Below are 27,541 nucleotides of genomic sequence, written 5' to 3' on the forward strand. Positions count from 1 at the left end.
TATAAGGAAAATTTTTTTAACAAACCTTGAGACCATTAAAAATAAAAATAGCACATCCCAAAATTTATGATATAGTTAAAGTAGTACTAACAACAAAATTTATAGCTGTAAACATATAAATTTACAAAAAACAAATACAAAAAAAATCTCAAGTCAACAACCTAACTTTATTCCTCAAAGAACTAATAAAAACAAGAACAAACTAAACCCAAGGCCAGGAAAAGGTAAGAGTAATAAAATTTAGAGCACACATAAATAAAACAGAGAATATAAAAACAATACAAAAATATCAACAAAACTAAGAGTTGGTTTTCTGAAAAGATTGACAATACTAAAAAACATAGTCAATCTTGCTAAAGATTGACTATGAAAAAGAGAAATAAGACTCAAAATAACTAAATCAAATGAAAGAGGAGACAATACAACTGATGTCAAAAAGTATGATAAAAAAAGTATCAGAGAATACTATAAACAACTGTAGGCCAAGAAATTGAATAATTTAGAAGTAAATGACACATTCTTGGAAATACACAATCTATAAAGACTAGATCATAAAAAAATAAAAAATCTCAACAGAAAACAAGTTTAATCAAGAATCAAAAAACCGCCGGGCGTGGTGGCTCATGCCTGTAATCCCAGCACTTTGAGAGGCCGAGGCAGGAGGATAATTAGGTCAGGAGTTCAAGACCAGACTGGCCAACATGGTGAAACCCTGTTTCTACTAAAAAGTACAAAAATTAGCTGGGCATGGTAGCTCGTGCCTGTAATCCCAGTTACTTGGGAGGCTGATATAGGAGAATTGCTTGAACTGGGACCCTGGAGGCAGAGGATACAATGAGCCAAGATTGCACCACTGCACTCCAGCTGGGGCTGTAGAAAGAGATTCCATCTCAAAAATACATAAACAAGAATCAAAAACCTTACAACAAAATTAAAGCATAAGTCCCAATGGTTCAACTAGAGAATCTGATCAAACATTTAAAGAAGAATTAGCACCAGTCTTCCTGAAATGCTTGAGAAAAATTAAAGAGGAAAGAATACTTCCACATTCATTCTATGAGACCAGAATTACTCCAACACCAAAACCATGAAAAACACTATACAAAGAAAGAGAAAGTTATAGATCAATAGCCCTGATGAATATTGATGCAAAAATCCTCAACAAAATAATGGCAAACTAAAATCAATGACACATTAAACCACAGTAACAGAATAAAGAACAGAAAAGCCCCCACATGATCATCCTAGCTGATTCAGAAAAAGCATTTGACAAAATTTCAACAGCCTTTTATGGTTAAAAACTAGAAACAGAAGAAAATTACTTCCACATAAATAAGGTAATATATGAAAAGTCCACAGCAAACATTATAGTCAATGGTGAAAGATTGAAAGACTTTCCTCAAAAATCAAGAGGAAGACAAGTATACCCACTCTTCCATTTCTGTTCAACATAATATTGGATGTACTAACCAGTGCAATTAGGCAAGAATAATAAAAAGTCATCAAAATGGAAAATGAAGAAATAAAATTATCCATGTTTACAGAAGAGCTCATCCAATATGTAGAAAACCCCCAAAATCACACACACACACACACATTGTAGAAAACCCTAAAAAATCACACACACACACACACACACGTTAGAATAAACAAATTCAAATTTGCAGGATACAAAATCAGTATTAAAAATCAGTTGTTTTTATATACTAACAATAATAAAAAGGAAACCAAGAGTATTTTCATTTACAATAGCATTAAAATGGACAAAATACTTAGAAATAAACCTAAGCAAGCACTGAAAAACATTTAGAATTAAAACCACAAAACACTGCTGAAAGAAATTAAAGGCACAGATAAATGTTAAGACATCCCATGTTCATGGATTGGAAGCCTTAATGTTGTTAAGATGTCCATATTACCCAAAGTGGGTACAGATTTAATGTAATTTCTACCAAAATGCCAATGGCATTTTTTTGCAGAAATAAATAGTAAAAATCATTCTATAATTCACACAGAACCTCAAGAGACTCCAAATCATCAAAGCAATTTTGAAATATTATAAAATTAGAAAACTCACACTTAAAGATTTCAAAGCATATTACAAGCTAATCAATATAGTATGTTACTAGCATAAAGACAGCCAAATAAACCAATGACATATAAGAGAGAGCTCAGAAATATGCCCTAATGTATATGATCAGAAGGTCTTCAATGAGAATTCCAAGACTTCTTAATAAGGAAAGAATAGTTTCTTCAACAAATGGTGGTGGGAAAAGTAGATATCCACATGCAAAATGATGTTCTGGATGCTTATCTTACACTATACACAAAAACAAACTCAAATGGATTAAAGACTTAAATATAATTCCCCAAAAGAAAACACAGGAGGAAAGCTTCCTGAAATTAGTCTTGCCAATAATTTCTTGGATAGGACACTAAAAGCATAGACAGCCAAAAGCAAAAATAGACAAATGGGGCTGCATTAAATTTAAGAACTTTAGTGTATCAAAGGACACACTCAACAGAATGAAAAAGCAATTTACAGAATGGGAGAATATATTTGCAAATTATAAATCTGATAGTTAATATCCAAAATATATAAAGAATTCCTTTAAATATTCAGATTGAAAAGTGAGCATAGGTCTTGAGTAGATATTTTCCAAAGATTACATACAAATTGCCCAATAAGTATATATCTAATAGAGAGTTAATAATACATAAGAACGGCATAAAGGACTCCTCCCAATAACCTGATTTAAAAATGAGCATAGGACTTGAGTAAGCATTTTTCCAAAGGTGATATACAAATGGCCAAATATATAAAAAGATGTTCAACATGACTAATCACTAGAGAAATGGAAATCAGATTCACAATTAAATATCGCCTCATACCCATTAGGATAACTATTTTTAAAAAAGAACAACAGAGCACAAGTGTTGGTGATGACATGGAAAAACTGAAACTCTTGTGCACTATTGGTGGGATTATAAAACAGTGCAACTGCTACAGAAAACAGTGTTGATTTGATGGTTAATACTGTCAACTTGATTGGATTGAAGAATACAAAGTATTGTTCCTGGGAGTGTCTGTGAGGGTGCTGCCAAAGGAGATTAACACTTGAGTCAGTGTAGTAGGAGAGGCAGACCCACACTTAACGTGGGTGAGCACCCTCCAATCAACTGCCAGTAGGGCTAGAATAAAGCAGGCAGGAGAAAGTGGGAGAAGCTTACTTGCTGGGTCTTCTGGGCTTCATCTTCCTCCCATATTGGGTGCTTCCTGCCCTCGAACATCAGACTACAAATTTTTCAGCTTTTGGACTCTTAGACTTAAACCAGTGGCTATTGGGTCTTCTGCCACAAACTGAAGGCTGTATTGTTGGCTTCCCTATTTTTGAGGTTTCAGGATTCAGACTGAGCCACTACTAGCTTTTTTGCTCCTCAACCTTCAGACTGCATATCATGCAACTTCATCTTGTGATTGGGTGAGTCGATTCTCCTTAGTAAACTTCCTTTCATATATACATATACATCCTATTAGTTCTGTCCCTGTAGAGAACCCTGATTAATACAATGGACTTCCCTTAAAAAATTAAAGGTAGATCTACCATGTGATCCAGCAATCTCTTTCCCATGTGTATAATCAAAATAATTGAAAACAGGGTCTTGAAGAGATATTTGCATACCTATGTTAATAGCCGTACTATTCCCGATATCTAAGAAGTGGAAACAACCCAAAAATCTATCAACACAAAATGTGGTATATACATAGGACGGAATGTTCTACAGTCTTTAAAATGGCAGAAATCCTATAACATACTACAACAAGAATGAGTCTTGAAGACATTATGCTAAGTGAAATAAGCCAGTCACAAAAGATACCGTATAATCCCACATATATGAGACATCTAAAGTAATCAAATTTATAGAAAGAGAGAGTAGAATGGTAATCACCAGCGCCAGGGGGAAGAGGAAGAGGGGTGTTGTTAATGGATATAGAGTTTCAGTTTTGTAAAATGAAAAAGTTCTAGAGATCTGTCTCACGGCAATGTGAATATATTTAACACTACTAAGCTGTACATTTAAAATGGTAAATATATGATAGACAGATAGATAGATGATAGATAGATAACAGATAGGTAATATAACATCACAAGTTAAGGTTATTCTAAGAATACAAGACTACATAACATTTTAAAATCGTGAACTTGGGCCAGACACAGTGGCTCACACCTGTAAGACCACTTGAGATCAGAAGTTCAAGGTCAGCCTAGCCAGCATGGTGAAACACCACCTCTGCCAAAAATATAAAAAATTTGCCAGGTGTGATTGTACATGCCTGTAATCCTAGCTACTTGGGAGGCTGAGGCACTGAACCCGGGAGGCAAAGTTGCAGTGAGCCAAAATCATGCCACTGCACTCCAGCCTGACAGACAGAGTGGAACCCCATTTCAAAAAAAATAAATAAATAAAAGAGAAATTGAACTTAAAAGGAAAAGACAAAATTTTTATAAAATAATGCAAATTTAGAATAAAAGTTTCTTTAACAAGTCATAAGAGTAAAAATGATAAAAGATTGACAACTTGACATTAAAATTAAGAATTCTTATTCATCAAAGCACACTATATAAAAAACAGAAGAAAAATTATGCTCTGGGAGATGTTTTCAAAATAGTTGAACAACAAAAAAATCGTATCAAGAATATATAAAAAATATTAAAAATCAGTAAGAAAATTTTGGCAAATCACCTAACAGAAAAAAAATGGGCAAAGTTATGAACAAATATTTTATAGAATATTTGTTCTATATATAAACAGGCAATAAATACATGGAAAGATGTTCAAGCACATTAGTAAAGAGGGAAATGTTAATTAAAATATATAATATATTGAAAAAATTTGTCTAAAAATGTCAAGTTTTGACAAAAAGTAAAAACAAATGGAATTCTTTTATACTGCTGTGAAAGGTAAATTGGGTATGACCATTTGGAAAACAATTTGGTAATCTAATACATTTCAAGCTGCTTACATTAGTTTTCTATAACTGCCAAAATAAATTATCTCAAGTTTAGCAGCTAAGATAATGCTTTCTCACAGCTATGAAGTCAGAAGTCTAGGGAGCTCAGCTGAGAATTCTGCTTAGGATCTCACAGTGCTGAAATCAAGGGGTCAGCCAGCTCGAGTTCTTATCTGGACACTCAGGTTGATAGTAAACATAACTTAATTCCTTTTCATGGTTTCCACATGGCCTGCATGTCTTCAAGTCAGCAACAAGTAGATTGAGGGCTCTCGCTCTACAAGTCTCTCTTTCTCTTGCATTGCATCTCTTCTGCCTTTAAAGGGTCACATGATTATATTAGGCATACCTACACAGTCTAAGATAATCTTCCTATCTTACGGTCAGCTAAGAAGCCTAAGTAATTTTAGCTATACCTGCCAAGTTCCTTTTGCCACATAACATAACTATAGTTGTGACATCAGAGAGTGAGGCTCATGGAAGCAGAATTTTGCTTCTACAGTTTACCCTTTGGCCCTCATGATCCATGGTCCTCCTTTATAAAAACACATTCACTCCCTCCCTAGGTCCCTAAAGATCTCATCACATTATAACATAAACTCAGCTCAAAAATCTTCCCTAGATCTTACCAGCTTGAATCTTCCAAATCTCATCATCTAAATCCTTTAAATCCGGTATGGTTGGGGCTCTGTATATAATCTGTCATGGGGACATAGCTCCCTCCATCAGGGACCTGTAGCTCTAAAGAAACAAATTATCTGCTCCCAACATATGAGGAGTCAGGTATGGGATAACAGTTATAGATATTCCAGTTCAAACAGGGAGGAAATAAAAGGTAAAATGGAGTCATGAGCCCAAAATAAATTTTGAAATCCAGCTGAGCAAACTCTATTAGTTTTTTTATGGTTCACAGCTCCATCAACTGAGCCATTCTTCCTTTTCAGTAAAAGTGTAGCAAGAGATTGCAACTAAGTAGTTTTATCAGCCTGTTTCCTACCAGAAGAAGTTGGAGAGTCTGACAATCTACTTTCATTTGTACTCACTCTCTCTTTCAGTCCAAGTTGACAGTGTTTATGCTGACAAAAAATCCTCAAGATCTTTATGAGTCTCCTGCATGTGTCATGAGAACTCAATCCACCAGACAATGCACCCTCTACAGATCTTTCTTAGATAACACTATCTCTATTTTCTGCTGAGATAACTGAGAATGTCTAGGAATCACATATTTAGTCTCTTCAAAGAGCCTTTTGTGTTACTGAATACTCTAATTTTATATCTCCCTGAAGTTTTAGCAGGAGCATTAGAGTCACAATATGCTGCTTCTTTCCGGAATACACTTTCCTGACACTGAATCTCTTCATTTGAGTCTTTGGCCATTTGGGTAGGCTAAGGGTTCCCAATTCATCATCTCTATTCAAAGCTTTCTAGGTTTCTTCTAACATGTTCTTCAAAATTCTCCCATTCTCCACCCACGTCAATCCAATGGGAGCGGGTAGAGGATAAGTGCTGTCTTATTGCCATAACAAATTACCAAAAACTTAGTGGGCTAAAACAACATCCATTCATTATTGGACAGTTCTGTACATCAAAATTTCGGCAGGATCAGCTAGGTATTCTGTTTAGGATTTCAAAGGCTGAAATCAAAGTGTCAAGTGGTCTATGTTCTTATCTAGCGGATCTGAGAGAGACTTAACTTCCAAGTTCATTCACGTTGTTGGCAGAATTCATTTTCTTCTCATGTTTCTATGTGGCTCCCTACATCTTACAGCCAGCAGAAGATGATCAAACCCTCATTTCAGTCTCTTGGACTTCCCCCATCTACTGCATCTCCCTTTCTTCCTCGTCTGCCTTTCTCTTCTGTTTGAAGGGCCCATCTGAGTACATTCAGCCTACCTAGACATTGCATGATAAACCCCTCATCTTGAGCTCAACTTATTAGTGACCTTAACTATATCCATAAACTTCCTCCTGCCATGTAAAGTAGCCTAACTATGGGTGTGACACCACATAGCTAAGATCACGAGAGCCAAAATTCTCCTTTCTACCCTGTACATACCCCTAACAATTCCATTCCTAGGCATGTAAGACATAGAAGTTTTACTGCAGTATTGCTTGAAATTGATATAGCATTTTAAAAATGAATAAATTATAGCTTCACACATTATATGGATGATTCTCACAAATTATTTTGAGCAAGGAATCAAGTCACAAAAATATATACAGTGAGATTTCAGTTATATAAGTTGAAAAACATAAAAAATAAAACATCGCACTTAGGTTTCATAATATAATTGTTTTAAAAACATGTATTGGCCAGGCATGGTGGCTCACATTTGAAGTCCCAGCACTTTCAGAGGCTGAGGCTGGTGGATGACTTGAGGCCAGGAGTTCAAGATCAGCCTGGGTAACATAGTAAGAAACTGTCTCTACAAGAATAATAAAGGTTTTAAATTATCTAGGTGTGGTGGTGCACACCTATAGTCCTAGCTGTTTGGGAGGCTGAGGCAGGAAGAGCTCTTAAGCTCAGGAGTTCAAGGCTTCAGTGAGCTATGATTGTGCCACTGCACTTTAGCCTGGGTAACAAGAAGACTCCATCTCTTTTAAAAAGGCATATAGTGCTTTTCCTTTTATAGACATTATGTTAGCTGGTGATGCCACAAAGTTGAAGAAATATGGTCCCTAGACTAAAGGGTCTCTTGCAAAGAAAAGCAAATAAGCACATAGCCACGATGTCATAACTGATGATGCTGTAACAACAAAGGATAATGAGCCGTATAAGTGAAGTACAACAAAGGCAATGGAATGCCAAATACAGGGCAATAATCCTGGTCTGGCAGACAGAAAGAAGATTTAGCACAGAAGGTGACAGAAACTGGGTCTACTCAAAAGGTGAGTACAAATAGGCAAGTTGAACAGGTACAGAAATACTCCTATGATTTGAATGTGTCCCTTCCAAATTCACGTGTTGGAAACTTCACCCCAATGGCACAGTATTGATGTATTAATTTGTTCTCATGCTGCTAATAAAGACATACCCGAGACAGGGTAATTTATAAAGGAAAGAGGTTTAATTGACTCACAGTTCAGCATGGCTGGAGAAACCTCGGGAAACTTACAATTATGGCAGAAGGGGAAGCAAACCCATTTTTCATCACATGGCAGCAGGAAGGAGAAGTGCCAAGCAAAAGTGGGAAAAGCCCCTTATAAAACCTCATGAGAGGTTTTATCTGATGAGATAAAATCTCATCAGATCTCATGAGAACTCATCCACTATCAGGAGAACAGCAGCATAGGGGTAACCACCCCCATTATTCAACTATCTCGCACTGGGTCCCTCCCATGACATGTGTGGATTATGGGAGCTACAGTGAGATCTGACTGGGGACATAGCCAAACCGTATCAATCGAGAAGTGGAGCCTCTGGGGAGGCATTTAAGTCATGAAGGCTCCACTCCCAGGAATTAATGCCACTACTGAAAAGCATTTATGGAAGTGGCTTCTCATTCTTCTGCACTTTTGCCATGCAAGGACAGAGTGTGCCCCTTTCTTGCCCTTCTGCCTTCTTCCATGTAAAGATGCAGCAAGAAAGCCCTTAGCATGCTGGTGCCTTGATCTTAGATTTTGCAGCCTCCAAAACTGTGAAAGAATCAACTTCTGTTCTTTATAAATTACCCAGTCTCAGGTATTCTGCTATAGCGGTACAAAATAGACTAAGAGAACTACCTGTCAGACATAGGGAACAGATACATTGTTGTGAGAATACAGCCCACTGGAGAAAACATAATTAGTTGAGAGCATAATGTGTGTTTAGGAATATGAGAGTAAACTGCTTGTCTTAAGTGCTATTATAAAGAGTGGAGATATTTTTCTTCAAAGGTTATGGAAAAGAATTGGAGGATTTCAAACAAGGAAAAGGGGCTGAATTTTATATCTTACTCCAGAAAAAACAATTAGGAGCTGCTACACGCAGACAGGACTAACACACACTGAGACCATACACATGAAAGGCCAGTAGTGAGAGATGCATAATCATCTAAGTAAGAAGGGTTGCTATACCAGGGTAATGCAGGTAAAGATGAACAGGGGAGTCTCAAAAGGTTGGTCACTAATTGGGAAAAGAAGGATAGAGGGAGAAAGACTGGAATATGAATTCCGGCTATCTAACCTAGAAAACTGTCTAGTGATGCTATCATGGAAATATAACAGAGTGGGAGGAGTTTTGATGTAAAAATAATAAATTCAGTTTGGGGTTAATTAAGTTGGAGATTTCTTTGAAACATCTAAGTTCAGTGGGCAGTTGTGCCAAGGGGAGAAATATAATTGATATAAGACACGAGCACTGATGGCATAAAGTAGACCATTGAAATCAGGGGCATGCAAGAGATCACTCGGGTTAACATACACTATAGGCAGTAGGTTTAAACTTTGTTGATTCACAAACACAACTGAGACTCCATTAAGAGCTAGGGAGATTTTCAGGAAAAGATTTTCACCCAGAATTCTGCATAAAATTCCAGGTCATTCTTACACCTGTGAAGGACAATGTGAAGACTATCAAGGGAGCCAGAAGAAAAACTCAGAGATGGTGTCATTAAAGCAAAGAAAAAGGACATTCAAGGAAGAAGAGGGCAAGATTTCCAAAAGCCACAGAGAGGCCAAACATAACAACTGCAAGTACCTGGGGGTACATGACACAGAGGAGGTCCATGACCCCAAGCAAGCCCCTGGAGTGGAATCATGAAGAATGAGTTGAAGGGGGAGCAGGTAGCTGAGTAGCTGTACAACAAGAGGCTTTGAGGATAGAAAGAATGGAGGGAGAGCTGCAGCATGAGGTGGAACCAGAACTGTGGGTCTGGGGGCTGGTAGGGAGGAAGGTGAAGTTGCAGGCAAGGTCTCTAGAGAGGTCTGTGTGTACCGAAATCCAGAGCTCCGACAGATGCAACTGCTTAGGGGAAGAAGAGAAACATGCTCAACTAACACAGGAGAAGAGATAAAATATACTCAACTGTAGTGAGACCAAAAACTGAAGAACATTTAAGGAGCCAGACCTGACTTTTAAAAACCAGTCCTGCTTCTGTCTTCCTTCCTCTCTTGATTTAGGGTGGGCTATTTATGTGGCTTTTATTTTTCTTTGCTTAACAATGGAATTTTGAGATCTTATGGCTAAATATCCATCTACAGGCCTACATCTTATTCTTCGAGGCAGTCTGGAATATTCCGTATATAACTATTAATATATAGCATTTCATATTGTGTACTAGGTTATAAACTATAGTAACACTAATTATACCTGTCAGCAAATAATATAACTTCTTATTTCTTGTTTAGTGTCCTCTTAGAAATCTCTGTAGATTCATCACGGACCCCATTGAAACACTTACATTTTGCTAGTGAATATGTCAACAATTTTAACTTTATTTTTCAAGTTAGCCAAATGAGACCTGCAATACCTTATGTATGATACTTTCTGCTTTGGTCACACATTTCATTAAACTTATTGTCACATCTTCAACACCCTTTCACACTGACCTCATCCTTCTATGGTGTTGTCAACCCCAACTATGTGCCTTCTCTGAACCTAGGTAGAACCAGGTGATGTGAGCACTGCAGGATCCTAGCACAGAACCACACAGGCTGGTGCCACCACTGGGTGCTGGGATCCAGCCATAGCTCTATCTGCAATGTGCTGTGACCCTCCCAAGCACATTTTCCTTTTCTGCTCAGTAGCTTCTCCAAATGTTATGAATAACCTTTTTCAAGCCCTCCATCACTCACCCTTTCCTCTTCCCACCACTCCTAGCCTTTTATTCTTACAATCTCACCTTTTACTCTCAGAGTAGATATCATATTGAATATTAGTTGCCATATTTATTACTTAATCATCTATCACACTGTGCCCAAGAGTTTTTCACATGCCATTCAATCTTTCCTCAACTAAAAATTAAAGATGTATGCAAGTACAGGTTTTTAAAACTAATGATTCATTTAATTTAAAGCAGATGCATTTATCTTTCTATACAACATTTTTTTATTTCTAAATTTTTAATAAAGTGTCATTTCTAAAATTTTAATAAATCAGCTGTCACACATGAAACATATTATGTTCACTATTAAAATATAGCATATGCCAGAAACTAAAATTGCAACTTTTGGTTAAAATTTAAAACACTATGCTCTCATCAAGAAATCCATCTGTTACCCATGAATTTTTAACATTGTAATTAGATTAAATGGGATCTCATTTTATAGTTAGAATGTAAATGTTGACATTAAAAGGAAAGGAAGATAGTTATTATCATGGTAAGGAATCATAAAGAGTACAATAAATTATGCGATACATAGTTTTTTAGTAACAAAAACAAAGTAAACTGCTCACTCTGGAGATTCAGATTTTGTTTTTAAAAATAAACAATTACTGAAGAAAGTAGCATATTCCTAGCTCTTACATACCACATACATCAAAAATGTTTCAAGAAATTGTTGTGCTCTGATAAGCTAGGTCTATCAATCTGTCTACAGAAATATGAGGTTTCTAAAATTACAAAGATCATACTTTGTATTTACAATGTGGTAAGATACACGTGTAGCAAGGCTATTATAATTTAAAAATTCTGTTCCTAGTCCTGGTAAACAAGTGCAAAGTTACAATGTGCAGGAGAGATCCTTAAAATAGTCAAGAGAAAAAGAAGAATCATATAAATGTGACTAATATCCTGGAGAATTCAGTGCAAAAAACATTTATTGAACTCTTTTCACAAGACACAAAGGTCCCTACAATATAGGGAATATAATATTTTCTTTTTAAGTCTTTTCACAATTGTTCTATAAAGAGAGAAATGGGGGAAAGGTATTCAGCCACTTGACTGAGTTTTAGAAGTTTGTCCAGGTACTTTGATCCAGCATGCTGTGGAATCCCTGTGACATAGTATATAGAAGAATTAATAAAAACATAACAGAAATAACTACTGGAGGTTCTTTGTTTTGTTTTGTTGTTATTTAAGCAGACCTGCTTAAGAAAGAAAAATTGATAATTTAAGACAAACAAAAACAGTATGAAAGTAAGGGGAGAAAGAATCATTGCCCTAATGCTAGGAGAAGCTAACAATTCACAGTTAGCTAGAAATTGTATGTTTATTTTAAAAACTGGGATACATTCCTGCTAATGATTAAAAACATATACTGGAATGTTACTGTATTTGTAAATGTCTACTTACTAAACTGTTCATGTTTAGAATCTTTCATCAGAGTTACCTCAAACTGTGAAAGAATCGAGAGCCAGTTGATCTGTCTCCACAATTCCTGGGAGGATCCCATCACTATTGTTATCATCAAAGGAAAGAGTGAAATGCCAAGATTATTGGAACTTTTACTTATTGGCATTTGTTCTCAGGGCAGCCTGATGCACTGAGTCTACCTCATCCTAAAATGATGCCACTGCCCAATCAAGGTGAAATATTCAAAAGCTTTTTAAATAAATGAATGAAAGAATACAAACACTAACAGTATGTCTAATCTCTCCCCTTCCCTTTCTCCAAGGAAAATGTGAGCCATTCAAGAAGGGACTTTTGAAAGGATGGAAAGCCTTAGAAAGCTCTGTATAGTTACAGACTGGGTAAATCACATTGAATAGAAAAAAAATCACCAGGAAGGATGACAAACTCGTGCAATTTCCTTGTTACACATTGTCAGTTAAAAACAATGATTTTCCAGATAAGGGGAAAAAAAAAACAGAAGTACTTATTTATTTCTAAAACTAGAAATGAATTTATTTTTAATCCTTTTAATAGCCTTCCTATATTTAGACTGTGCTAGAAAATAGTTGGACCCTGTTTATCTCAGGAAAAGGCGAGCCACTGAAATGTGCTTGAGGAAGATTTGCATAGGTAACAGATACCAGGAAGGAACCTCATACTTGTAATGACCTAAATCAGAATGGGTGTTCCCTGGAAGCTCTTCTCACATCTAGAGATAGTCTTTACTTTTCGGTAAATGATTCTATAGTACAAGTAAAACAAAATTTTTAAATTTCTTTCAAAGTTACACATGAATTTATTCATTTTTTTGGAAGGCAAAATAATGCTGTGGTTAAGCCAAATGCCCTGGGTTTTTTCCAGAAATCTTTGTCTCACTTTCTTCTTCTGATGAAATGGGGTAATAACAATACCTGCCTAGCTCATATGTCTGTTGGCCACATAAATGTCTTCTTTTGAGAAGTGTCTGTTTATACCTTTTGCCCACTTTTTGATGGGGTTGTTTGTTTTTTCTTGTAAATTTAAGTTCTTTGTAGATTCTGGATATTAGCCCTTTGACAGATGGATAGATTGTAAAAATTTTCTCCCATTCTGTAGGGTGCCTGTTCACTCTCATGATTGTTTCTTTTGCTGTGCAGACGTTCTTTAGTTTAATTAGATCCCATTTGTCAATTTTGGCTTTTGTTGTAATTGCTTTTGGTGTTTTAGTCATGATGTCCTTGCCTATGCCTGTGTCCTGAATGGTATTGCCTAGGTTTTCTTCTAAGGTTTTTATAGTTTTAGGTTTTTCATTTAAGACTTTAACCTATCTTAATTTTTGTATAAGGTATAAGAAAAAGGTCCAGTTTCAGTCTTCTGCATATAGCTAGCCATAACTGACTTCTTATAATGCAATCAAGTTAGCTAATGGTATTATTTAAAATAACAATTCACAACTTCCTTCCATTTGCTTTGATAACTAAGATCCAACTGAGTGTAAGTTTAAGAGCAGAGATAATTCCCAAATGCTTCTTCCAAACACTCATTTTACCAGTGCGTTATAACTCAGACCAAGATAAGAATGATACTTAGGTTCCAAGGTTGGTCTATAAAGGTCTTTCCTCACCTACTACTTTTCTTAACTACAGAACTAATATTCTTAGCCTGCGTTTTGAATCCTAGAATTATTAAGTTATGCCATACACAAGAGGTAAAAAATAAGAAAGGAACAATAAATTTCACAGTAGAGGAAATTGTAGTTTCTCTGGACGATTTTGTCACAATGTAACTTCTAAACACTTCCTATTCAAAAAGCAACCATTTAGAAACTCGTTTGAATAGGATGAATGTGATGGCTCACACCTGTAATCCCAGCACTTTGGGAGGCCAAGGTGGGTGGATCACAGGGTCATGAGTTTGAGACTAGCCTAGCTAACATGGTGACACTCCATCTCTACTAAAAATACAAAAATTAGCCAGGCACCTATGGTGGCATGTGCCTGCAATCCCGGCTAATCAGGAGGCTGAGGCAGGAGAATCACTTGAATCCAGGAGACAGAAGTTGTAGTGAGCTAACATTGTCGATTGCACTCCAGCCTGGGTGACAGAGTGAGACTCTGTCTCAAAAACAAAAACAAAACAAAACAAAACAAAACAAAAAAACCTCATTTGAACAAATTAGTTTTATTTAGAAAACTAAGAATATTATCAGTTTCATTCAAATAAAACTATTAAAACTAGTTTTATTTATGTATTACCTTTATTTGAGTGAAACTGAGAATGTTTGCTGAATCGATAAAAGTGGTATTATTAGAACTCACACTCCAAAATAACATAGATGATGTCTTATCATTTGCTTCATTCAGTTATAATGTTTCCAACAGGTTTTCAATCCAACCCAATGAGGTTAGACAAAAATAAACAAAAATATCTTGCCGTTGAAACTCTGGGTGAATACTAGCACCTGAAACACATGAACAGAATGGCCCATCTACTACTAAAGCTCACAAATCTGTGTGGTGACCTCAAAAATGGATGATCTTCCTTTTATCAGCATACATCCTCCTTACATCCACTGTGTTATGTAAGAAATCTGAAGTTCCCTGACATCTTCTTCAATCTAGACCATCAACCTTTCATCAATCCTTGTGAAATCAACCTTCAGAACATATTTTTCATCTGCCCATTTTTCCTCATCTTCTTAATCTAAACAACTATCTGTTAACAACATATAACCATTCTTTAAAAAGAGGTCAATGAACCTCTTTGAACAAAAATCATAAACTTTCCCATTGCATTCATGATAAAATTTAAATACTAAAGATGACCTACATATTGTGGGTTAAGCTAATATTCTAATGTTCAAAGGGCCTGTATCAATATGTAATTATACTTATTTCTGTGATTATTCATTTAATGAATAAATTGTAAAATTAATAAAGACAGGAACAACTTGGCATTTCCATCATTGTATGCTTAGTAACTAAGTTTCTGATCCATAATCAATTTCTAGTAAAGATTTGTTGAATAAATAATTTTTTAAAAATACAACCCCTAAAACCTCTATTATACTTAGACTCCATCTACCAGAATCTGCCAGTAAATTATTTGCTCTATAAAGTTACCATTAGTAAAATAATTTTTCCTTTTGTTTTTCTCTTAAACTGGATGCCCAAAGGACTTACTTGTACACAAGTCTCATAAGAACAGGACACATGTCACATCAAGTCAGAACAACCAACCAATCATCCTGGGGCTTCTCTCTGACAATGACATTAAAGGCTATTTTGTGAAAAACTCATTCATTTTACCTATATCTCTCATGACTGGTCACATCCTTTACAATACTTTCTATCCAGAACAGTTCTTCATCTATATGACTTTAGTTGTCACTACTGGAATTTCTGAATAGAGCAGAGAATCATGGGAATCTGCAGAAATACACAATCTGCCTATTTAGAGTAAAGAGTTTATCTCCCTGGAGATCATTCCAGAGAATGAGCTCACGTTCAAAAATGAATGTAAGAAAGTGGCTCAATTCAAAATTTATTAAACTTTGATTATATGTAAACTCAGAAGCTTGTGTATGGTAAGTAAATGTACTAAAATTCCCTCTATCTTTGGCCTTTAAAAAGAACATGCTATTTTTCAGATAGGTTTTCCCAGAAGTAGACAAAAGCTCTACTCTAGGCTGGTGAAGTATCTACTATCTATCTGAAAGGCAATCAGTGGTTTTATTTTTCATGTGTTGAATCATATGAAGATGACAAACAAGTATACACATCTATGTAGTCTTTGCAGATAAAATATAACTAATTCTTAACTGACACTGAACTCTAGATTATTTTTTGCAATTACATATGAACATGAGAAATTCAGGATATTTCCAAAACTATCTTATAAAACCCAAATTAATGAAAAGTACAAATCTAACTCAGTTCTCCTATTTGATTGTTCAGTTACATACTGAAAACAGATAAATAGTTCTTAATATTTACATTTGGATAATACTTAACATTTTACATAAATGTAATCAAGTTTGGTTTACCATGGTCCTTTCATTAAACTTACTGAATTCCTAGCTAAACAGTTCTTTAAGAAAAATAAGGAAAGATGAAGAAAGGAAGGAAAGATACTGGCTATTTTTAATAAAAACAATATGAGTAATAGTCACCATTTGAGTGTTTATTAAATTCTAATGTGCTCCATCACAAATGAGTTATATAAAATATTGATATTACTTATAATAATATTCTTAAAATGAATATTATTCAGATATTTTAGATGAGGAAGCTGGGCCTCTGAACTTTAATGCTCTTTGCTCAAATTACATACCTAATCAATTTTAACAGCTAGGTATGGCTGCTCCCAAAGCTCATGTACTATCAACTCCATTACAGTGGCTATTCATTTATCTCTACACCAAATTCTTATTACAAATGTGACCCACAGACATAAAAAGATAGTATAGATGTAAAAACAGCCTAATATCGCATAGCAAGTTAGCAGCAGAGATGGGACTAAAAACACCGTCTTCTGGGTCCAGCTCAATATTCTCTCAACTAAAGTAAATTAGAGTTTAACAATATCAATCTAATTAATAAAGATTACTTTGAGCCTCAAAATTTCCCCCAAAGTTGATTACATTTTTACAAGCAAAAGGCTGCATGCTAAAAACATGCCCAATTTTATGGTAAGTTTGTGTGTTTCCCACCTTTATGACTACACATTCTCCTATTCCTCTTCCTGCTCTTCCTTCTCACAGACATTTGATCTCTAAGTACATTCATAGTCAAAACCTAGCTTTCAGGATAAGTCCATATTTGAGCCAAATCTTTAAGCCAACCCTCTAAGTCTCTGCCTCAAGACCCCTCAAGCACTATTCTTCTACTTTAATCTTCTTCCTTATTCTGAAGCTTCCTTTCTGCTTTGTTCCTCTCCCTGCTTTTATCTTGTTGCACTTCAGCACCTGTCTCTGTCCTTGAACTCTAAGTCATATTTGAAATCCCCACATTCATCAGACAATTACCACCTGGTCTTTCAATTCACACTTGCCTTCCAGTCTCTGTCCCTGTCCTCTTCACCTGTTGTTAGGACACTCACTCATCCATCTGGGAGCCTCCCCTAATCCTCCACCCATTACCAACTGCCGAGATCACAAAGTGCTATTGCCAGCCTACAAAAAACATAGTCTTTGCTCTCCTAAGTGTCCTTTAGTCAAAACAGCTGCTGGTATCATTACCGCTGGTACTGCTTCTCGACATTGTACTTTGTATCCTGCTTCTCCCTGGAGTAAGAATCTAGTTTCTAATTTTTACCAGTCTCTGCCTTTTTGCCTGATCATTTTATATGGAACCAGCCATGCTTGGCTGAGAGTAATGGGAACAAATAGGCCTATTACTTGAGGAACACAATAAATATTTTCCTCCCGGAGGAGAGAATGACAATCTTTCTTAAACCGATGCTGATTCTTGCATTTTGGAAGGCTTTGCTGAATCCATCACTGAGATCCCTAAAGATAGAAGACATACAACTCTTAGACAGCATCACACAGAAAATTGGATACAATTTCACAGCATGAGAAAACACACTGCTGAGTGGGTATAATGCTAAATAATAATGGGATGATTTAAAGAGAGGAGCCGATGAGTCATAGGAAGCACAGTAAATGTTTCAGTCAAATTAAGTAGCACAAGACTCATTTTAGGAGGGTTCCAGGAAAAGACCAAAAGTGTAGGATGGAATTCAGATAAGAAACGTGTTTGCTCAAAGCTTAAATCCAACAGAACAGACTATTGAAATTGCAAAAATCTTGAGCTGCTATTAAAAAATAAACTAAAAATTATTGAACATCAATTTCAAATTATGTCATCATTATGCATATAAAATATTTAAAATAATTTTTTTCTAATAAAATGAGAAAATGTAATTTTATAAATGACAACAATAACCAAAACACAGAAAGTAAAAAAGCCTGAGGTTAAGTTCAAACCCTCATTACTGAACGAGGCAAGAGGCTACATACAAGAAATCACTTTACCTTCGTAATCATCCTTAGTTGTCAAAAGTTTGATTAATATTAAATAATTTCAAATACTAATAGGTCTCCTTTAAAACTCCCAATTTTATAGTTATCATAAATTTAAAAAGACTACTTCTAAGGAGATATTACAACACAATCACAATTAAACAGCTAGAAGAAATTATTCTGAGTATCTTATCAGAAAATAATTTAAATTAGGCCATTTAAAGAATAGAAAAAAAAACAAGGAAGTATTCTAAATAACTTAGAATATAAATGGGAAACTAATTGGAAAATAAATCTCTAATCTAAGACAAATTAATAAATAAGAGGTACTTGGCTAATGCTACTTAAATGACATTTTGGACACACGAAGACTTTAAATTCATGATAAATTAATTGTGTATTACTTGGAGTGGACTATCTGCCTCTGGATATCTGCCTCTGGAGGTGTCCTACGCTGCAATTCAGAAGCCAATGCCCATCCAGATAGGGAAAATCCTAACCCCTTACCAACATGATTGCAGAAAGTAATGGCTGTAGCAGCAGAAGTGTGCAAATTCTATTTGTATCCCCAGTCATGAGGAACAGACAATGAAAAACAGTAGAATGTTTAGCGGCTGTCCTACAATGTTATCTTTAACCAGGCAGTTAAAGATATCTGGCCAGGGCAGGTTCACGCAGGAAGACAGCAGGAGGGAGTGGAAACTATGAAGACTAGTTGGAAGAGCTACACCTAAAATAGCTATTATTTCCCCATTGTGAATATCCCCATTATTTCGGTCATGAATTTGTAAATTTTACTACTTTTATTTATTGGTGTGTAAAGATGGAGGCTTAGAAGTTGTGTTTGTCACCAAGCTTCCTGTCATGAGAAGAAAACACTTCCTGACCCTGCATCATCTCCAATATCTTCCCTGGTTTCATCCTTTTTTCCAACGCCATTGCATCTTCCACTGTGTTCCCATCTCTTCCCACTATTTGCTTATTAGATTGATCCGGGGAAAAATTAAAGTACATGGAAAAGCAGGAGCCAGCAAGGATGAATGCAGAATTTAGGAGTCCATGGAGTGGACCAGCTGCTCTGATGGGCTACTCTGGCATCACTGGCAGATAAAGCTTCCATGCAAACAGCATTTTGCTTTTCCTCAACCCAACCATGCTTTTTCAAACAAAAGGTATGAATGGTTTTGATTGTTTTTCATTTGAGGTACAATGCTATTTGCACAGAAGCTGCATCTTCTCTTAAAGTACCTGAACTTAACACTTAGCCGATGAACCTTTATCTCCAATCCACATGTTCTTCTGCAAGACACGTGACTCCCTCACAGCTAGAGTTTTTCGTTAAACCCAATCTTTTCTCATGCAAAAGGATGGGTGACTACTAAATGGTTTTTCCAATCCATTGTTCACCTGCATTGGAACACCAGTGACAGCACATGTCACTAGATGCCTTAATAAATAAAATCAAAATATCCTTCCACTAGCAAACTAATCATATTCACTTTTAATCTCCCATTTTTAATCTCTCCTATTTCATTTCTCCCTCTCATCTCTTTTCTCTGTTCTGCTTATCTAAGTATCTAATCCAATTCACTCGTGTGTAATGAATGTAATTGCCACCATTCTGCAATTTCTAAGGTTTTGTTTCTTTGCTTTTTTCTTCTGTATCCCATCTCTTTGCTACACTCAAGCTTTACATTTTATTACCCACTTACTACTAAAACTTGTCTAGCTAAGCTTTCTTAGAAAAATTTAAAAATCTTCCACTGCTCAAACAATAATCTTACCTTTAAACTATTTTCTTAACGTTTATTTGCCTGAGAAGATTGTCCAAGGAGATGAAGGGCTGAATAAAAACTTAGTTATACAAACTTAGAAAATCAAATGAATTGTTCCTTTTTCAGTAAGAAAGATAGAACCTGAGGGCCTTGTCTATCAGTCTATCCAAGGTATCTTCACCTCTTAGCATAATACATTTTTGTTGGTCTCACCTAGTGGGAATTGTTGGATCAGTGAACAAGGACCATTATTTTGTGCCATGTTCTATTCACCACATACCCCAATCAATACATTATAATAGTATCAAATTTTTAACATGTTCCAAGATGAATATAAATAGGATTTTCTATTGGGAAATTTTTTTATAACTTAATAATTTAACAGGTTTCTGAAATTAGAATTATGATTTCCTTATGTTGAAAAAAAACATAAAAAATTCCAATAAATGACTATTTTATATGTATACCACATAGCCAACAAGCATAGGAAAAAATGTTCAACATCACTAATCATTAGAGACATGCAAGTAAAAACCATAATCAGATGCCATCTCAGAACAGTCAGAGTGGTCATTATTAGTAAGTCAAAAAGTAACAGATGCTGGTGAGGTTGCAGAGAAAAGGGAACACTTATATGCTGCTGGTGGAAATGTAAATTAGTTTAGCCATTGTATAAAGCAATTTGGTGATTTCTCAAAGAACTTAAAACAGAATTACCATTTGACCCTGAAATCCCATTACTGAGTACATAGCGAAAGGAATATAAATTGTTCTACTATAAAGACATTCATGTGTATATTCATTGCAGCACTATTCACAATAGCAAAGACATGGACTCAACCTAAATGCCCACCAATGGCGGACTGGATAAACAAAATGTGGTAAATATACAAGATGGAATATTAGAAAGACATAAAAAAGTCTGAGATCTTTTGTAGCAACAGGAATGAAGCTAGAGGCCATTATCCTGGGCAAATGGACACAGGAACAGAAAACCAAATACCACATGTTCTCACTTATAAGTGAGAGATAAACTTTGAGTAGTCATGAAACAACAGACACTGGAGCCTACTTGAGGGTGGAAAAGGGAGGAAAGTGAGGACTGAAAAGCTGCCTATCAAGTACTATAATTATTACCTGGGTGATGAAATCATCTGTATGCCAAATCCCTGAGCTGCACAATTTATCTATACGACAAACCTGCACGAGTACCTCTGAACCTAAAATAAAAGCTAACAAATAAATAAATACATACATACTAAAAAAGTGTACCAATTTATAAAAATCTCTATTCTGTTGTTTGGAAATAAAAATTCTGTATTTTAATTGCATTTGTTTTCTCTTGAAGAATGTTAAAGGCATCTTTAAGGTGGTATTGTACATATTATTGATACTTTTTGTGGCAAAAAACAAAAGGTAGATTTAGTGATACTTGGAATCACTGTGAGCATGAGTCACTGGACTGGAAAATGCAATTAGAATTACATACACTCAATACAACATTTGCATTTGCCTTACAGATTGCTTACTGCTTACTAAAGCGAGCATAAATATATTTTAGTGATAAGCTTCCAAGTCCTATAATTATGTGAAAATAAACACTAAAAGAATTTAAAATGGTAGTTGATATATGAAAGTTTTCAAACTGACATTCAGTACTAATTTTCTAAGAAAATCAAATTAAATTTCAAAAAATTAGAATTTATAGAATTCTTATTAGCCTAATAATTTCTTGCATAGCACGGAACACACTAAATAAAAGTTTAATTTTATACAGAAAATGTGAGAACAATGCCTTGTCATTTCAAGTATTTGTTTTATGTCCAAGATAAACAGATTTAAGGAGTATTAACATATTTACTTTTTAAGTTTGAGATTCTTAAAAGATTGTTGAAGATAAAGACTTCAAAATTCCCTGAAGCTTTGGACATTTTGGTTAGCTCTGCAAATGTGCTATTCTTTCTAGATCTTCTGAATTTCATGTACAGTTAAGTCAATCCAAATAATCAAGATTAAGAAGGGGAAAGAAAGAGGAAAGGAGAATAAAGCCATGAAAAATTTCTAAAATTTGCTCTGTGCCTCATTTGGAACTGAACAAAACAGAATCAACTCATGCAATTGACCTGAAATCTAAACATGTTCCTAGTAATTGAAGGTGAAGATGGAAGATATCACTCTTAGCCATTACCCTCTCTCAATATTTACCTACTTACAGCTTTCTCTACCAGCCACTTCCATGGTAAAAATTATTATTAAAATTTCAATAACCAAAAATGCATTTATGAAATACATGGTATTAACAGTAGTTTACTACATATAGCTACTAATCCCAAAGAGTAAAATCTCTTTCAAAAAGTACTAAATATAACAATTAATAGTACAACCAAAAGAAAACCAACAAATTTCCTTGTTTAAATTTTCTCATTTCATCTTGTGAAAATTTTTCGGCACAGCCTATGGCAGGTGACAAAGAAATTCTTCTTTAAAACGATGTCAAAACTATTTGTTGGAAGAAAAAACTCAAACAAGATTTTAAAACCCCTTTTGGTCCACAACCATGCATTCACCAATTCCAAACTGACAAAATAGAAAACTGTTAAGAGTAGGCATTTCATTATCTGAATTAAAAAATACTTACACTATTGGTTTTTCCAGGCGACTTCCCTGTGAACCAACAATCTCTCCCAATGTACAAAACACTTGTCCCAGAAAGTCCTGAAATAGATAAAAAGATTAAAGCCCATAAGTTTCCAAACTATCTTTACAGTATATGTTTTGTATATTACACATCTGCAACGTTTTCATTGCTGAAATACTGACATATCTAACTTCCAATAATAGGTAAAATAAGCTCAATATCCATTAATTTTACCATGTGACTTTCACATGTTTGCACAGCATTTTGCGCTTTTAATCACAGAGCAGTTTTGTTATTTTGAGTTCACAGGCATTGCATTTGTTTTCTTTTTATGTTTTAAGCTAAAATAAAAATAGAAAAAAGTTGGAAGTTTTGAATGCATAATTGGCTTAACTTCAGATGCCGCTGAAATTATTGGAACTGTTGGCTGAGGAGACAAAATGAGAAAGCACATAGCTTAATTAATTAAGCTCTGTAGTTTGATCTTCTGTATAATGTATTAGCACCCCCTCACAGAATCGCTCTGATGGTTTAATTAGTTATTGCATGAGTTAACACCAGCATATTGTAAGTGTCTAAAAAGGATTAAATAAAATACACTATAACATTCATTAACATACAACTACATGATTCTTATTTTCAAGACTCAGAATAACACTGAAAATGAGAGGTCTGATATTAACACTGCATTTCACATATAAAGAAACTAAGTGCTTATGTCACATTGTATGCCTATATCAAAATATCTCATGTACCTCATAAATACATACACCTACTATATACTCACAAAAATTTTAAAATTAAAGAAATTTAATTTAACTTAATTTTAAAAAAAGAAACTAAAACTCTAGAAGGTTGATTTTCTATAAATAGCAGAGCCGGGACAAACTCCGATGTTCTGATTCTAGATTGTTATGCCACATAAGAACTTAACTACCATAAATACAATGAAACTTCATATGTCCATAAAATAAGGGCACCAACACCATCTGGATATGTATGTCAAGAAAATGTGAAGTTGTTCCAGGGAAAGACACGTGCCTTCTAGTTTAGCCTGTATATGATTCAAAGAATTGCCCTGTTCTAAACAAGGTGAGAGATCTCTCTAAATTGTTTGTGTAGTGAACGGGACCAAGAAAATCCCTAGGAAGAACGGACAGAGAGGGTTAATGGCAAACAAAATGTGTTCAGTACTACTAGGTATTATACTTAGTAGTATTAGAGAGAAATGACTGTTCTCGAATGAAAGAAAAAAGCCAACTCATGGTTAGGAATTACTATCAGCCCTGTTTCTCAGATAAGGCAACTGAGGCACAGAGAAAGTAACTTGCTTAGAGCTACAATGTAGACCCAAGTCTAAACCCAAGACTTACCACTCACTTAACCACTATGTTAAGCCATGCTGTCTCTCTGTTTCTAGTCTAACGAAAGGAAGGACACCCAGTCACATATAAGCTTACCAAGCCACAAAAGTAAAAACTATGTTCTTCAGTGTTAGGGAGGAAAAGTGGGGGTGGAGAAGCGCGTTAATTAAAAAGAGGAGGACAAGACCTCTATAGACTAGGATAGCCAAGGGAACATTTTCACAAAGGAATTAACTTTCTTGAGAGCCAGTAAGAAATCAGATCAGATCTTGCTTGGAGAGAAGGTAATTGGACATTCTAGATTTAGAGAACAGATCAGACTGACAGGCAAGAGAATAATGAGCAAAGAGAAGGGCTCTAGTAAAAGGTAGAAATGGAGATGAGGAGCCAAACCTAGAGAGGGTCCTCACAGGCAGGCACAAAAGTTGTCTTAGGGTAATCAGAAGCAACCAGAAGCCTTTCGCAATTCAGGCACACCATTAGAGCGGTGCATTCAGAAGATTACTCAAGTGCCTATTTGCAGAATGAGTTGAGGAATGAGGAAAATAACTAGAAGCCAGATCAATCAGAAGGCTATAGTAGCTAATAAGAGGCAAAGTGATAAGGCCCCAAACAGTACTGCACAGAAAAATCACAAGATTTGGTGAAAGCAGTATCCGCATATAAGACAAAAAATAACTGCACATCTGATATTTGGATACTGCCAGCAGGGATATACCTTCATTAAACTACAAATCATTTTAAATTTGCTTTCAAACACATCAAGAGAAGTTAAGATAAAGCTTTCATATATTTAAATTAATTATCTTTCATAATGGCCCTTCTTTATCAATGTCAAAACAGATTTTACAAATGCTTATGGAATTTTAATAAACCTAAATTTCTTTAAGTCTCATGACAGCTAGAAAGAGCCAAATACTGAAGATCTGAAATGTATCACTACTCTTCTGAGTCAGCAGCAAAAACAACATACAAGGGGGATTCCAGAATTCTTTTCTAAGGATAGTTATGCTAATGGGCACCTGCAAATGCTACATATTAAATGGACTCTGCCAATGGAACAGCAAGTCTCAGTAAAAGCCATCTGTGCTGAAATTACTCAAAAGAATAAAACATAAATATTGAGCAGGATCATACTAATGTGGAGACCTACTAACAAATACAAGAGAACACATGAACATCATCTTGGCTGAACAAAATCAACAAAATGTGCACCAAAAAGTTATGATGTGAATCTGTGTGTGCCTGTGTCAAAGGCCACACACACACTGGTGTCAACAGCTTTGGCCAACCCTGGGTGAGTGGCCAGAACTCCACTAGACTGGTTTGATAAACCCCTGAATTAAAAACACCTGAGTGCTAGGTAATGAGAACTATTTCATACCTACAAGAAGCATAAGAAAGTGTATATGGCTTGACAATGCTATGAGATACACCACCAGACTCTACAGAAAAGTCCAAGAGAAAACTAGGTCAGAAGTCATTTCCTTTCCCAGCTCCACCAGCACAGAGGAATGCAATCAGCCAATTAGCTCAACTGGGACTGCTGAAGAATCAACACAGGCGCAGAATAACAGATGTGAAAAGCACAGGCATCAGTTGAGAAGGAAAACAGAGTCCTGTGGCCATAAGCTGGACATACGGCGCGGTGTTGCCAGATCACTTCCCAGGCCTTTCCCTTAAAGGCGAATCTGGGAAGTATAAGGCTATAGAAGAAGACCTTTGCCTGTTTGTCTCCAAATTCAGGAAAGTATAATGCACATTCAACTTGAATGGCGGCCTCTACAAGTACCATACATTTTGCCCCCACATTTAATGGCATTTGTGTTTTTTTTTTTTTTTATGATTCTGTGTGTTTGTGTATTCCCTATCAAAACAACACATATATTAGTCACAATGCAAAAATTAGCATATAATATTTTTCCATTACTCGCTGTGTTGAAAATTTCTACCAAATCCATCTTTAGCCATCTTAATGGTTCACATTTGCTAAGTATTTTACACAATACTAAAGATACAGTGTCTTTTAGCAGACATTTCTAGATATTTTGGTTTGATAAAGATGAAAATAAAATATAGCTATAATATGAACTGTTTTGTCATTTCTTATTCTGGCATTGTGTTTCAGTTGATGCGTCATTAACTCTAGGTAACAGTAGTATTTCCAGTAATAAATCCAGGCACCTTTCCACAATTCTAACCCACACATAAACCAAATCTAGCTTCGAGTGTCTAGCAGCTGAGAAATGCTTCAATTTATTCAATTATTTTAGCTATTGGCCTCTCGCCAAACTGGCCATGAGATCAATGAATATTTATTGAATGAGCAAATTATTACTTTACAACCTAAATGGAACCTAGTTTTGGAATGTGTTTAAATGTACATGAACCATATTGTTTGTATACAGGATGCATTCTAACACTTAAAAACATCCGGTTGGGCACAGTAGCTCACACCTGTAATCCCAGCACTTTGGCACTTAGGGAGTCCTAGTCAGGCAGATCATGAGGTCAAGAGATCAAGACCATCCTGGCCAACGTGGTGAAACCCTGTCTCTACTAAAAATACAAAAATTAGCTGGGTATGGTGGTGCACGCCTGTAGTCCCAGCTACTCGGGAGGCGGAGACAGGGGAATCGCTTGAACCTGGAAGGAGGAGGTTGCAGTGAGCAGAGATCATGCCACTGCACTCTAGCCTAGCGACAGAGTGAGACTCTGCCTCAAAAAAAAAAAAAAAAAATCCAAATTCAATGTGCTGGTATTAAAGAAAGACTTGAGTTAGAAATGAGGGAGACACCAGAAAAACAGAGAGTAGACCAATACAAAGCATTACAGTAATAACATGAGCTTCACATTGCATAGGTAGTTTTCAAACAACTAACTAGATAATAAGAGGGAATGTGTTTGGATTATCCCTGTAACAACCTAATCTAAACTTATTACTCATATATGGCTCAAAATTCAAGAAAGCATTGCTGTGCCATCAGGTTTCAGCTGATTAGCATACAAATACATTTATGTTTCTCTTGACTTTCATGCTAATATTCAAGGGAATGTCGAACTATATGCATGAGCATAATCTTGTTCCTTCAAAATTATTACTTTCTTTCTTATGTGCCAATGTTTACAGATCAATCCCTCCATCTACATTTTATTTTATAATGTAGCTTGCTACCAGTCTGTATTCATGAAAATTACATTAGTACTACTGGCTGTAGTAATTCTACACACATAAATTGGAAATTTACTGTGCAGCCAAAGATCTCGTTTGCAGTTCTATGCTGCCTGCATGTATGTCAAGACTGAACCATTTACTAATGTCTCTGTGTCTGTTTCCTCATATATAAAATGGACACAAGGAATAATACCAATCTTACAGGCTGTACAGAAGATAATATATGTAGATAATATATGCAAAGTTCTTAAAACAGATGCTTGGAATGATAAATATCTAATAATCTATGTCTCCCTCATCCTTCCTACTCCTTTAATT

General features: G+C 35.5%; 1 protein-coding gene across 3 annotated transcripts in view; it reads right to left on the bottom strand.

Annotated features, from left to right (window-relative positions):
• CPNE8 (copine 8) overlaps positions 1-27,541 on the bottom strand; it is a 254,337-nt gene that overhangs the window by 145,222 nt on the left and 81,574 nt on the right. For all 3 annotated transcript variants that reach the window (XM_032248310.1, XM_032248312.1, XM_032248311.1), the window contains exon 6: positions 22,685-22,761. In XM_032248310.1, the coding sequence (XP_032104201.1) occupies positions 22,685-22,761 (77 nt within the window). The remainder of the gene's footprint in view (positions 1-22,684; positions 22,762-27,541) is intronic.

The sequence above is a fragment of the Sapajus apella genome, unplaced genomic scaffold, assembly GCF_009761245.1.
Source record: "Sapajus apella isolate SASKATOON/1434 unplaced genomic scaffold, GSC_monkey_1.0 scaffold66, whole genome shotgun sequence".
Taxonomy (NCBI): Eukaryota; Metazoa; Chordata; class Mammalia; order Primates; family Cebidae; genus Sapajus; species Sapajus apella.